Below are 14,006 nucleotides of genomic sequence, written 5' to 3' on the forward strand. Positions count from 1 at the left end.
GCCCAAGGGCAGGGTTCCATCCTGCGTCACCACTTGCTCAGCCCAGCCTGCCTGGCCAGCCCCCAGCCCCGAGAGGGGTCATCAGAGGCGCTGCCTGTCACCTGGCTGCCGGCCTGCACAGTGTCCGCCTCCTGCCCCGGCCACTGGGCCTGCCGTGGACCGCCAGCAGCTGACATGCACATCATTCTTCCTCTGGGCTGACGCACATTCTTCTGGTACTTTGCACAGTCACTCGTTTAATCCCAGGAGATCAGCTCTGCTCTTATCTCCATTTTTCAGAGAAGAAAACTGATGCAAAGAAACTTTAAGTGGTTTGTCCAGGATCACAGGGCTGGTGGGTGAGCCAGGCAGGCTGGCTGTAAACTCACGCCCTTTACAACCACAGTATACTGCTCTGAGGAGCCCCTCTCCTTCCTCCTCCAGGACTTGGTGGCCCAGGCTGTGTGAGCGAATGAATGACTTGGTTCCTTACCCGCACGCTGTGCACAGCTCTCTGGCTGACCCTATTGCGGCATCATCGCTTCACGGGGGAAAGACCTCGCCGCCCGTTCTGCTCTATGATTTCTGTCCTAAGGTCGGCTTTTCTGTTCTCGTGTCTTTCCCAGATCCCGACTTCGTTACTCTATTTCTCCCGCCGCTCTACAACCCCTCACTTTTCACCTGTGTCCCCTCCCCACTTCCGGATCTGTACTTAGAGTTCCAGCGACTCTTCTCATTGGCTGTGGAGCAGACGTCTGTAAGGAACTGGCCAATCAAGAAGCCTTATTCTGCTCCACCCCCAGCACCACAGGTTGTAAGTTCCCTCTGGGGCGGGCATTCTGAGCAGAGGCAGGAGTGTGCACCGGTGAAGGGCTTGCTGGGAAGAGAGGGACTCTGTCTAGAGAGGCTAGGCGTGAGGAGAAAGGGGTTCAAGGCAAGACAGAGTTGGGGCCACAGAGGCCAACCCAGCACTCCAGTCTCTCCCTCTCTCCCAGTTGTGAATTGCTAGGTCCTCCTTCTGGAGTGTGCTAAGTATCAACACAAGGGATGCTACTTCCAGACCTCCAGCAATCTCTTCCTCACCTCCACTTTCCTCTGCCCAGCCTGTGGGCCTTAAGAAGTGGGCACGGACCCTGCTGTTTACTCGCTGGTGTTTGCTCCTGGGTCTGGCCTTGGTCCACTTTGGCCCAGGCCAGTTGGCACAAGCTGGTTGGTGTAACAGCCCTTCCTTCTTCCTTAGCCAGGAGGCTGCCCCAGACCCAGTTCCAGGAGGGCCCTGAGGCTGAGGGGTTCGTCACAGGGAGGGGCCACATGGAGCCCCACCCCCCAGGTCCCTGTGATGCTACCTATAGGATGGTAGAGGGGAGCAGAGTTGCAGATACTCACTGAGGCCAAGAACCCAACTGCCCCAGGTGATCTGTAGGTGCTGCCTGGTACTGCCGGGGGCTCCTGGCTGGGCTTGGGTGCCCGGGTGAGGTGGGGACCACACAGCTATGTGCTGCTTCAGTGGCAACCCTGAGTGAGAGACAGAAATGCTTAGGGTGAGATGCTCTGCAAACAGAAGTGACCTCTGCAAATCCTACCTGGCTTTGCAAACTGTGGTTGGAGCCTTCAAATGCAGTGGAGCATGTTGAGGCAGGAGGAGCCCACTGGCCTGTCCTGGGCTTTTCTGTGGTATGAGTGAGTGATAGAGCAAGAATTTAGCAGCCAAACTGGGACCAGCTGCCTGCTGGCTGTATCAACCTTGAGAGTTATCAGCAAATCTTTAGTGAGTTCACCTGGAAGGTCTCTGGGGTTGTGGGGGCCTGCAGTGCGGCCCTCAATCAGTTCCCTCCACCAGTCCTGGGCAAACTCACCTGGGGAGGGAGTGATTTCTCTTTATGTATACTCCAGTCTCAGAAGCTGCCTTTGTCTCTGGTGCGCGTGTCATCCGGAACTGGAATTAGATTTGGTTATGAGTGACAGAAAAACCCAATTAATAGCGTTTTAAATAAGATCAACATTTATTTCTCTCTTACATAAATGAAGTCTGGTGGTATTCAGTCCAGGTTTGTTATGGTGGCTCTGCAAACATCAGGAATCCAGGCTCTTTCTATCTTATTGTGTCGCCAATCTCAAACATGGCCTCTACCTCATGGTGCAACATAGCTGCCAGAGCTCCAGCCACCGTATCAGCATTGCAGCCAGCTAGAAGAAGGACGTGGTAAAGAGGAGCATCCCCCCCACACTGGAAGTCACATCCGTAATAAGTCACACAGAATACTTCTCTGTGTAGCCTGTTGGGCAACATTTAATCATATAGCTGCACCTAGCTTTAAGGGAAGACCAAAAAATGTAGACTTTAGTCTGGGTGGTCTTATGCCAAGCTTAAAATCAGGGATCTTGCTGCTGAAGAAGAAGGTGGAACAAATAGAATATAGCTAGCTGTCCTTTCCACAGTGTGAGACTTTAACAGAGGGTTCTGGGCAATTCATGATTACAGGTCCCTCCAGATAGCAGCCTGGCTGCGGGGAGTGGGGCTCTGCCTCTCCATCCAGGCTCTGGCTCCAGCTTCGGGGCTTGAAGTTCCCCTCAGAGCTGTGGCAGTAGCAGGGATACGATCCTCGCGGAGCCTCCAGCAGGGAGAGGATCAGTTTGATGATCAAGGCCAGCCACGCCATCCCAAAGAGGATCCACAGAGACACTGTGTTCTTGTACCACAGAGGGTAATTCCGGGAGGGGTTCATCCCTGGGGGAGAAGCAAGGTCAGAGGACAGAGACCTGGGAAAGTCAGGGCCACGCTCCCAAAACAGAAACAGACATACACGGCTTGATGTGTCTGAGTAGAATGTGGGAAGTCCAGACCGGGTTGAGATTGCTGGTCTTGTGGTCACCTCCCTCGGATTCTAGGAAGCCCCCCTGGATTAACTCCTAGGGTTTAGAAGCTAAAATTCTTCTTTGTCTTTCTGAAGGACTCTGTGCTCTGTCCCAGTGGTCCTCAGAGTGGGGTCCCTGGACCAGTAGCATCAGCATCCCCTGAGAATTTGTGAAAAATGTGAATGACTGGATTCCACTCCAGACCTACTGAATCACAAACTCTGGGGGTGGGCCCAGCAATCTGTGTTTTGACAAACCCTCCAAGAGATTCTAATGCCTGCTCTGTGGTTGGCCTGTTTTTGTGTTTGGTTTTCTCATGTCTGAAGGAAGGGAGCTTTCCAGGAGCTTTAGGAAGAACATTCTCATCCTACATCCTCATCCCAGTGCCCTCCAGCTGCTTCTCCAGCCCCGCTTTGCATGCCTCTCCCCCTTGAGTGCTGTGCTCTAGTCACTCTGGTCTTTCCCCCATTTCTCCATCCATCCTCTTTCCTGCCCCTGGGCCTTTGTACTTGCTGTCCTCTCAGCTCAGAACGCTCTTCATTCCCTCACCCTTCAGATCTCAGCTCAGACTTTACTCCCAAGAGACTAGACTGGGCCCCTGTCTCCCGCAGTCTGTATGTTACTTACCCTCTCTGGGCCTCAGCTTCCTCATCTATAAAATGGAGACAACAAGAGCGTCCACCTTCTAGGACTGTCGCGACCATCACATGGGTTCACGTCATAAAGTGCTCAGGATGGTGCCTGGCATGTAAGACCTATAGTCAGGTGGTTGCTTTCCTCGCCTTTGGATCCCCACACTGTGCCCCAGCACAGTCAGGACTGGATAAGGAATGAGTGAGGGAGGGGACGGATGGAGGCTTAGATTAGCTGTATCAAGAGCCTACTCCATCACTTAGCTCTTCGCTCTGTGCTGGAGGGTCTATCTTATCAGATCAGGATTGTTCAAAGGGCAGAGATCTGGCCTCTTATTTCTTTGACATCGTCTTCTGTCTCAACTCTCTGTACCGCCCACCCCTCTGTTCACCCCCTACCCTGTCCTGCTGGCCCCAACACAACCTCTTTTCCCTGTCTTCCCCAGCCCGAACCCCTCTCCTGGGCCCCAGCTCGGGGATGAGCCCACAGCCCCGGGCCCGACGTCACTGCCTGGCGGAAGCTGGGATTGGATTAGGCTGATTGGGTTACAGGGCCACCATTCCGCTGGCGGTCCCAAATGAGATCAGCCGTGAGCCAGCTCTCTGCCCGTCAGCTCGACTTGCTTCTGGCAACGGAGGGGAGGAGGTGTTCTTCTCCCCTCTTATTTCATTGTTTTTTTAGCCGAAATCATAAGTGGCAGGAGACCTGGCAGCTGGCAAGGCGCTCAACGGAATTGCAAATGCATTTGGGGGAAGCGGAGGCTGTGAGCTAGGGAGAAGCAGGCGCCTGGGACCTGGGGGCTGTCCCGGCCACGGCAATGGGGCCAAGAGGAGCGACTGGGAAGACAACACACCCTGTGGCTGCTGACACGGGACAGTGGACACCCAGAGTCCAGGTGGTGGACCTCAGCACTCCCATCCGAGAAAGGGGTTTCGTCCTATCCCTGGAGGACGAGGAAGGCTGAGAGACATGGGGAAGAAGTGAGGGTGGGTTGTCCCCACTGAGCTATGGAAGATCTTAGAACATACGTGTATGAGGATCCCTGGCTTGGGAGTCTATCTTAGACCTGTCCTTGGCTTGCCTGCTCTATGGCCTTAATCAACTTCCTTCCCCTCTCTGGGTCTGTAGATGAGGCAGTCGGGGGCTGGTTGTACAGGTTGGGCATTGCACAACCCTAAATGGTTGCCATTCACACAGAGCATGATGAGCATGGCACCCATGGACTGTTCCAGCTTCTGTCCTTGTCCCCCCTTGACTCTTATGACCTTTAAAAATGACAAGTATTATCATGTCACCTGCACAGCTCCTCTGAAAACCATAAGTGCTTTCCTTTAGTCTTAGGACAGAGTCCAAAATCCGTGACTCGGCCTGTGAGGCCCTCTATGTGACCGGGCCCTGCTTCCCTCTCCACTCTGAGCTCTCCGCTTCTACGCTGGACGTGGGTGACCATGAAATACTCTTCCGACCAGCCCGGCCGTAACAGCCTCAACCCAGGGCTGTGTGAGCTACAGAGGGCAAGTGAGGGTACGTGTGGTCACTTGTCACGAGACACTGAGATGGGTGCAGAGGGAAAAGTGTGAGTAGCACATCTTTGGGGATGTGGTGAAGGGGACAGTTCTGCCTGTTGCCACTCGGTGGGAGTGGGCTGCCCAGCAGTCCCTCTGGACTTAAAGGGCCCTCGTAGGTTCATACCAGGCCTTCTCAGTCAGAGCTTTTGGTTGAAGGCGACTCTGGGGGCCCTGCGCCTAATACACCAGCTTCCCTGCCCTGCCAGGCCCTCCTCACTCCTGCAGCTGTGTGGATGTCTCTGCCGCCCCATCCCCCCACCCCCCCGGTGGTGGCAGAGGCCTTGCTTCACATTTCCAGGTTGCCCATGTCTAGAGAGGCCTGCCCCCTCCTCCCCCTGCCCTGCCTTCCCTCAGGGGGCTGTGGGGCCTCTGGACATACTCACAGAGTGTGTCCTCAGTAACCCCATAAAGGTTCCTCCAGGTAAGCTTCTAGGGGAGCCTGCTGTCAGCTATTCCCATCTAGGACCAAACTTTAGAAGCCCTAGTGATCCATGGGTACAAAGAGATTGCAGTTGGGGGTCCCATTCCCTCTTCTCCTCCCCCCTCCTTGCATGGGCACCCTCAGAGAACAAGGACTTGTGGGTTTAGGACTATCACTGGGGACACATCCTGAGTTTCATCCTTTGAGCCCTGGGGTAAGGTGGGGGGCAGTCAGTGGAGGGGGCCAGCTGTTGCAGGAAAGCACTGAAGGTTTTCAGAGGAGCTGGGCAGGTGACATGATAGCACTTGTCATTTTAAAGGTCATGAGAGCCAAGGGAGGACAAGAACAGAGGCTGTACCAGTCCATGGGTGCCATGCTCATCATGCTCTGTGTGAATGGCAACCCGTTAGGGTTGTGCAGTGCCCAGCCTGTACAACCAGCCATGTGCAACAGCCCTGACTAGGCTAGGGAAACGGCAGTGGGAACAGAGAGGAGAGGGCATACCCAAAGCTCATTCTCTGAGCTCTGAGGTGGGCAGATGTGGGGACGGTGGGCTCAGCTCTCCTCAGATACATCTCTCCTCTCTGAGGGTAGGAGTGATAGCATGACGCACTTGGAGGAAACTGTCCCAAAGCTTCTCTTCCAGAGCAACGGCCTCCCTTCCAAGACAGAGGATATCAGGAAGGGGCAGCATGATGCCCCTGACACCAGACCTTGCTTCCTGGGGAAGGAGAGGTTTAGGGAAGGGGACTTTGCACACAGGCCAGAAAGCACTGAGGAGTCTTAGCCATCACCTAGACCAGCCCCTCATTTTATAGACAGGAACACTGAGGCCCAGACAGGGGATATGTGAGGCCGTCTGGAAAGGGCTAAGAGTTTTGGAGTCAGGTCAGAAGTCATACCCCACTAGCTGTGCAAAACCTCAGGCAAACGTCTTGGCCTCTGTAAGCTTCGTCCTTCTCCTCAGTAAATGTGGGGACAGTCATCGCTCTTGGCTGCTTAATGGGCTCTAGCTGTTTGTTACTTTGGTGGGACCTCATTTCAATATTCCAGGCTGGGTTCACATTGCTTCTGCAGGAGAGCAGAAGGGCAGCGCCTCCAACTCACTTTGGGGCCAGAGACCTGAAGGAGGGCACAGAGCCCCTTGAGGCCATGGCCACTGCTCACTTGGTGACCCTTTTGTGGGGGGAGTAAAGGGGGATGGGGCTGGGCTGGCGGTCCAGCCACCCCTGCGCCCCGCAGAATGTCCCTCTGTTGCCACCTGCTGGGCAACTGCCACAGCTTTTTAATAGAAGGACAGTCGCTTCCAGGGGCCCTTGACTTGACCACGATGGGTGATGACCGCTGATTAAACCCCACCTTGGACCCTATGGGCCACACAGCCCTTTCTTACTGACCAAGTTTGGAGACCAACTGTTTGGGGGTTAGGGGAGCCTGGGATTTTCTGATTCTCCCAGACTCTCCTGCCAGACCCCCTGGGCTGTGAGGTGGGCTTCGTGGCCCTGAACCCAGGGGCATTTTGTGGGGCGGGGTGAAGTGGGGAGGAGAGACCCTGGGACAACGATGGTCGGGGGAGAGAACTCAGGGCCCCCCTTTATCCGATGAGCTTTAAGAATAGTAGGTGAGCCTGGGGAATTCTCAGGCTTTTCAGGATGGCCAGGAGTGTGGCTTACAGCATGAGGCGCAGGGTTCAAACTCCACTTGTCACTTTTTAGCTGGGTGACCTTAGCCCTACCACACCACAAAGGCAAGCTGAACCTGCCAAAGCCCGTGTCCTCTGGACTTTGGGCCCCAAACCCTTACAGGGCCTGGCACGCAGCAGGTGCCCGGGGACACGGACGATGGGCTGATGTGTGGAGGGCGCCCCTCCCGCCTCCCGCTGGGGGTTCTCACCAATCACGTAGTCGCCGAAGCCCACGGTGCTGAGGGTGACGAAGGAGAAGTAGAAGCCCTCCACGTAGCTCCAGCCCTCCACGTGGGAGAAGAGAAGCGGGGGCAGCAGCAGGAAAAGCAGGAGGCCGGACAGGAGGGCGCTGGAGCCCACCAGCCACCGGGCCTTGGCCGGGTCCTGAGGGTGCACGTAGCGCCCAGCCCCCATGAGGCCTTTGCTCAGTGCACGGGGCCAGGGGCAGACAGCCTGGGGGCGCACCGAGCCGACGGCAGGGTGAGCGCTACTCTCGTAGGAAGGGGGCCGCCTTTGGGGCCTCTGCCCCTGGTGTGAGTTCTCCAGGCTCCTGGACAAGGCCTTGGCTAGCTCCAGGTCCCCTCCCCACTGATGTCCCTTTATCACTGAAGACCCCCGTTCTGGGCAGTGACCCCAACCCCACCACACTCCCACCAGTAACCCCGGTTCCCAGAAGGATCCCTTGTTCCCACCAGTGAACCCTTTTACCCACCACGGCCATCATTTTCTACCAGAGACTCTCCCTCCGGGTAGTGACAACCTGGCCATCCACGGCCCCGATTCCCACCACAGCCCCCCATTCTAGAAGTGACCCGTCCTTCGCCCCTGTTCCTGCAGCCCCCTCACCTTCCAGGTGACCCCCAGCATGCGGGCGCAGCTGTGCACCCCCTGCTGCATGAGATGCCCCAGTCGGTTGAGCACCACGAGGTTGAGCGGAATCCCCACGAGAGCAAAGAAGATGCAGAAGAGGCGGGCGCCCATCGTGCGGGGGCTCAGGTTGCCATAGCCTGAGGCCAGAGGGAGACACCTCAGGACGCCTTTCCGTCTTCAGGGGCCCCCGTTCCTTACCCGCTACGGACATGGCAGCTGGTATGTGCCATGGCCTTCCCTTCCCATGCAGGGCGCTGAACTTCCTCCCTCAGTCCAGCCTCGGCCACCCTTCCCAATGCAGATTATGCCCAGATTGACAGACCGGAAAACCGAATCTCTAGGGGGTGCTGTGTACATGAGGACACACCACGAAGTGGGAGAATCCCGTCTGTCCTCGCTTCGTTTCCTCCCTCCCTGGGTGGGCAGAGGCATGTGGGAGAGGGGTGTGGGAGCCTGCAGAGCCTCCAGCCACTTCCTTCAGGATAGGTGTTAGTTTCTCACGAGTTCCCTCACAATGGGATATCAGCCCCCCATGGGCAGCAGGGACTTGCCAGCTTTGCTCATCACTGTATCTCCAGCACCTAGAACTATCTGGACCATACTAGGTACTCAGTCTTTTTTGTTGAATGAATGGATGGGTAGCTGAGTGAATAAAAGAGCAAGTTGGTGATGGGTTTTATAGATGATAAATGATTTCAGGGCTCAGGCCCATCCTGCTGGCCCAGAAGTATCTGTGTGCCGGTCAGACCCTGTTTCATTCTAGGGCTTGGAAAGTACAGCCCTCCCAGGGTGCTGGTCCTAGGGTAACAGGGGTGCCAAGGAGGCAGCCCGCTGCTGCGCCTCTCAGGACCCCCTCCTTCTGTCATGAACTGTCCCACATGTACCCGGTCTCCCATCTCCCCTCTCCCCCTCCTTTCTCTGCATTTTCTCCGTGTGCATGTGTGTGTGTGGTTGGAATCAGAATCATGAACTTCCCTATTGTCCACCTCTGAATGGCTGTCTCTTTTTTCCTGCCGTTTAGAATTCCCACCCTAAGGGTAGGTGCTGTTGGAAAGGGCAAGGGTGGCCCCCAGCTGGGTTTTGAACTCCAACCCTGTGGCTTACTAGCTACATGATCCTGAGGAAGTTGTGCAACTTCTTTGCCTCAGCTTCCTCATCCGTGAGAAGAAGAAGCCTTATCCTTGGAGGTTGGACCATACGGACAAAATGAGATCTCGAGTATAAAAGGGCTCCTACGGTGCCTGGTACGCAGACCAGGCGTGTGGGGTAGGGTGGAGACCCCTTCCCCGGCCCTCCTCCCTGCTCAGAGCCGGCCCAGACAGCTTTAGGGCGGCACTGAGTGGAGAGAAGAGACAGGGACAAAGTCCACATCAGGAATGGTAGAGCTGGGAAGAGAGAGGCTGCGAAATTCTGAATTAGGTGGGCCGGTCACGGGCCCAGGGCAGAGAGTGTAGGAGGTGTGGGGTTCAGAGATGAGAGACCCCCGCACATCTGGGAGACATGGCCCACAGTGACTGCATCAACATCCCCTCCTGCTCTGGAGCTCAATAAATGGTGGTAGGGTGGGTATATTTGGAATTCGTTATGTCAGCATTAGTTGAGCACCCACTGTATGCCGGGCCTTGTACTAGACCCGGGGGTGTAAGGGTGAATAAACACCATCCTGCCCCAACCTTCCGGGGCGCAGGGCCCATGGAGTCGAGGGGCCTCCCAAGCATGCTTGCTTCAAGGTGGAGGACTGCCCAAGCCCCCGGGCAGCCTGAGATCTGCTTCCGAGAAGTATTATTTAAAGTCACAGGGAGAGTCCTCTGGGTGCGTCTGCCTGGCTCCACTCTGGGGAGGAGAGTGACTGGGAGTTTCCCGGGGAGTGGAGCTGGCTGGAGGTGGTAGCCACCAGTGGTGTCCGCCCGCCACCTGGTGGTGAGTCTGGTGTCATGCAGGCGTTCGGGCCGGGCGCCCAGGCAGGGTGCCCAGGCAGGGTGATGAGGCAGCCCCTCTGGAGTTATTTCCTGGGTGTCAAGAGCCGGAGGGATCTAGGCCACTCTTCTTCCCCAAACAACAGTCCCCAGGCACCCACCCAGGACAAGTTCCACCTCTGCTCTCCTGAGGACAGGCCTAGAGATGGGGGAGGGAGGTCTAGCCCAGGGGTCCAGGTGTGTGAGGGAGGAAAGGCGTTGGAGAGGATGGTGATGGGGTGAGGGGGTGCCTTAGTGAGCTGTGGAGAGGTGGGAAGGGCCACCTTCCCCAAGGCTGCGAACAGGGGGTCAAAAGGCTCTTTTTGGATTTCTGCCCCTCCTTCCTCCCCAACTTTCCCTTACCTCCCCTCTGCCCTCACCACTCCCTAACCCAGGCTGAGTGCTGGGTGGGCTTGGCCGAGCAGACCAGGACACTTACTGTGCCCAGCAGCGTCTTTATTGCTACCCGGGGGGCCTCAGCTGCCTGAAAGGCTGTGTGAGGCAGAAGTCCCCAGAGCAGCATTTCACAAACCTCCTGGGGACCTGGGTGCAATGCAGAAGCCGATTCAGCACATCTTCAGTGAGCCCAAGGTTCTGCTCCCAGGCAGTGCCCACGCTGCTGCGTCTGTTTACGCTCAGAGCCAGGAGGCCCTAGTAACCCCTCCGAAAGTAACTGGTGCCCTGTCCCTCAGGGGAGGCCGCCCTCCCCAGCCCCACCTCCCTGGCCCCATCCTGCTCTTACCGATGGTGGTGATGGTGGACACGGAGAAAAAGAAGGAGCCCACAAACTCCCAGCGCCCCATGCTGGTGGTGTTGTCGAGGACGATGTCCCCATTTTGGTAGGCTTGGATGACGCCCTGGGGGAGAGGCTGTAGTGACCACCAGGCTCTGTGGGGCGATGGGGCCCCTGCACCCAAACACACACACACACACACACACACACACACACACACACTCGTGACAATGATCCCAGCCTGTCTGGGGCTAGGAGGCTCTTTCCCTCCAACCAGGGGCTCCCCACGGGCAGGGACCATGGGGATAGCTCCTTCCCCTCTCTTCACCCCAGAACCCAGGTCAGCCCAGGATATCTCACTGGCTGGAAGAACTCCATTTGTTCTCTCCCCTGCTCACTCCTGTTCTTGCAACAAGCCCTGGTACATGTGGTGTATTAGGGGAGCTGAAGATAAAGGAGACATGACCTCAGTCTTCAGCAGGACAGAGCCAAAAACTTAACTAACTTTGATACAGCGCAGTCCATGCAGCTCTAGGCACACAGGCAGTGCAGCTGCGTGATCGCGGGTAAGATATCCAACTTCTCTGCTCCTCAGTCCCCTTCTCTGTAAAATGGGAGTACTAAGCGCACCCACTTCATCGAGTCGTTGAGGGTTAAATGAGGTATTAGGTGTAAAGACTTAGAACAGTCTGGAACACGGAACATGGGAAAGGTTAGCAGTTGCTATCATCATCATTACTGCAAATATAATGCTGTTGGAATACAGATAGGGAAAGTGTGCATTCTGATGGCGGTAGAGGCAGAAGGCTTCATGGAGGGGGTGATGTTTTAGTTGGGCCTTCCTTGAGGGTCGGATAGGACTGTTCCTGGTGGAAGGACGTTTAGGTAAATGGGGCTGCAGGAGCAAAGGCTGGGAGGGAGGACTGGGTCTGGGGTGTAGAATAGGGAGACTGCAAGGTAGTTGGCAGCCAGGCCATGCTTGACTCTGCCATTCCAGGGATGGAGGGGCAGGCATCTCCCAAGGTCACCGAGCAAAGGGGAGGCAAGCTCAGGTATGTGTGCTCTGTGGCAACTGGCAGCATAGAAGATGCTGGCAGATGGGAAGGGGAGAGAGTCCTGCAGGGGTGAGTGATGGAGAGGGCCCGGGCTGCATCCTGGCACAGAGTGGCTCGGGAGGCACAGAGAGAAGATATTCAGAAGCCCAGGGCTCTGGCCTTATTTGGTGTGGGTAGTGAGAGAAGCATCTAAGAACTCTGTGAAGGTGTGTGGAGGTGAGGCCAAGGACAGAGATTGAGAACAGGTGGAGGAACAGGGCTGGGAGGAGGAGAACCGCTTGCTCTTGACTCTGTGGGAATTTGAGGGCCGCGGGAAGTTGCACTTACATGTCTGCACTCAGGGGGTTGATCTGGGTTGGAGATACCACATCCCTATTCTTGGGGATGCTTGAATCCACCGGGGGTTGAGGAAGGAGGTGAAGTGGGGGTGGAGCAGGAGGGCGTGGAGAGGAAGAGATGAGAGCCCCCCAGGGATCCTTGGGAAACACCCACATACACAGATCTGTACTGAGCCGGTACTCATGGTTGACAACCCCAGCGCACTGGCTATGAACCTGTGCATTTGTATTTAACCTCTCTGAGCCTCATCTTATCCATCTCTAAAATGGGGATGATAATAATGGCACCTACCTGTGAGGTAGGTGGGGATGAAGCAAGTTAATACAGTAGGAACAGTGCCTGACACACAGTAAGTGCTACACAGAAGCATTTACTATCATTCCCGTTGCCATCATTGTCACGTTCCTTGGGCCCAGGCTGCTGGTAATTGAAGTTCACCACCTTTTCAAGCGGCGTGTCACACAGCCCCCAGGACTAGGCAGTCGGGCTGTATTTGTAGAAGTTGAGATGTAGGGGGTGGAGGTGTCACATCAGATTCTTAACAGAGATAGTCCTTTCCCTGTCCAGCTCCAGGCCCAGCCACAGCGGCCCAGTCTCAAGGGCTCAGGACTCTACCTCCAATCCACTGCTCCGGTCCCTTCCCACCCGACACACTTCCCTGCTACCTTCTGGAGACTAGCTTTGGGCTGGTGACTCTGGCACACAGGCCTTGCCCTCCTCGCCAGAGGAGGCACGGGGACTGCAGGGTGGGGATGTCGGTCTAGGGGCGCAGCTGTCTGCACCCGCGGACCAAGCCGCGGTCCAGGACGTTGATGCTTCCGCCAAATCCAAGCAGCGCCGGGTCCCTCGTCGCCTGCCCAGAGTTGAAGGAGACCTCCGTCCATCTGTGAGGCCCTGCCCGGAAGAACCCTCGCCTGCCTGCCCTCCTCCCCAGGCCCCGATGGGTCTCCCCCACCCCCTCAGCAGTCTCTGTCCTCCGTGACCTCTGCATCCTCCCACCCACCGCCCCCTTCAGCCCCTCCAGGCCTCCGCCCAGCGCTCTCTGCAGTCCTTGCCCCCAGTTCTCAAATTTGCACCTGGGTCTCCGGTGGAAGGGGCCAAGGGTGCCCTTTCGCCCTTGGCCCGCGGTCCGACATCGACACAGCGCCGCGCGGTCCCAGGTCGACCCCTCCTGCCACCTCCCAAGCCGGCCAGCGCGCTCTGTCCCTACGCCGCCCGTACCCGGTCGGCCCCGCCAGCCAGCTCTGGACCCCGTTAGCGCGCCCCTTGTCGTCCTCGTCCCCAGATTCGGGTGTGTGCGCCACGCAACTCTCTGGACAGGGAGGGTCACGCCCTCTCGCCCCGAACCGGGGACTCATGGCGCCGCGCTGCGCATTGCTCTCGCCGGAGCTGGGCTCTTTCCATCGGGGTCCAGCCCAGTTCTGGGGTCCCTACTCAGCAAGGCGCGCCTCCGTTCGTCCCCGCGTCTGTGCCCTCCACTTTCTTTTGGAGAAGTGCTCCCGGCTTTGCCCTGACCCGAGCTGGTGCGTGCCCTCTCGCCGCATGCCTGTGCACCCCGCGCTCCACTGCGCCAGCCACCCCCCTACGCCCCACCACGCGCCCGGGCCGCCCCGCTCGCCCCTGACCCGGATCAGCGAGTCCAGCGCCGGGCCATCCAGACAGGTGAAGTTCCGCAGCAGCGCCCACTTGTCGCGCTGGAATCTCTCGCTGGAATCGTGCGCCGCGGGGCTCTCCAGCAGCCAGAACACGCCGGTGCCCAGTGCCAGGTAAGTCAGGTAGGCAAGCAGCAGGAGCCATGTGCTCGGCATCGCGCAGCCCCAGACCCTGCCCTCGGGCGCCTCCCGTGCTCTCCGCCTGCACTCAGCGGGAGAGGCAGGGAGGCCGGAGCCGGGAGCCATGGACCAGGACTGAAG

The 14,006-nt window shown here is 57.3% G+C and overlaps 1 protein-coding gene across 1 annotated transcript; it reads right to left on the reverse strand.

Annotated features, from left to right (window-relative positions):
* Positions 1 to 2,399: 2,399 nt before the first annotated feature.
* KCNK17 (potassium two pore domain channel subfamily K member 17) lies at positions 2,400 to 14,006 on the reverse strand (the record flags this gene model as incomplete). The annotated part of the gene is made up of 5 exons (XM_082847104.1): positions 13,719 to 14,006; positions 10,709 to 10,823; positions 7,988 to 8,148; positions 7,351 to 7,525; positions 2,400 to 2,707 (listed from the first exon to the last, which is right to left on the reverse strand). Exons 1-5 carry the CDS (start codon positions 13,989 to 13,991, stop codon positions 2,400 to 2,402), a joined length of 1,032 nt encoding a protein of 343 aa, XP_082703230.1. The 5' UTR covers positions 13,992 to 14,006.

Source organism: Leucopleurus acutus, assembly GCF_964270905.1.
Source record: "Leucopleurus acutus genome assembly, chromosome: 10".
In the NCBI taxonomy this organism is placed as follows: Eukaryota; Metazoa; Chordata; class Mammalia; order Artiodactyla; family Delphinidae; genus Leucopleurus; species Leucopleurus acutus.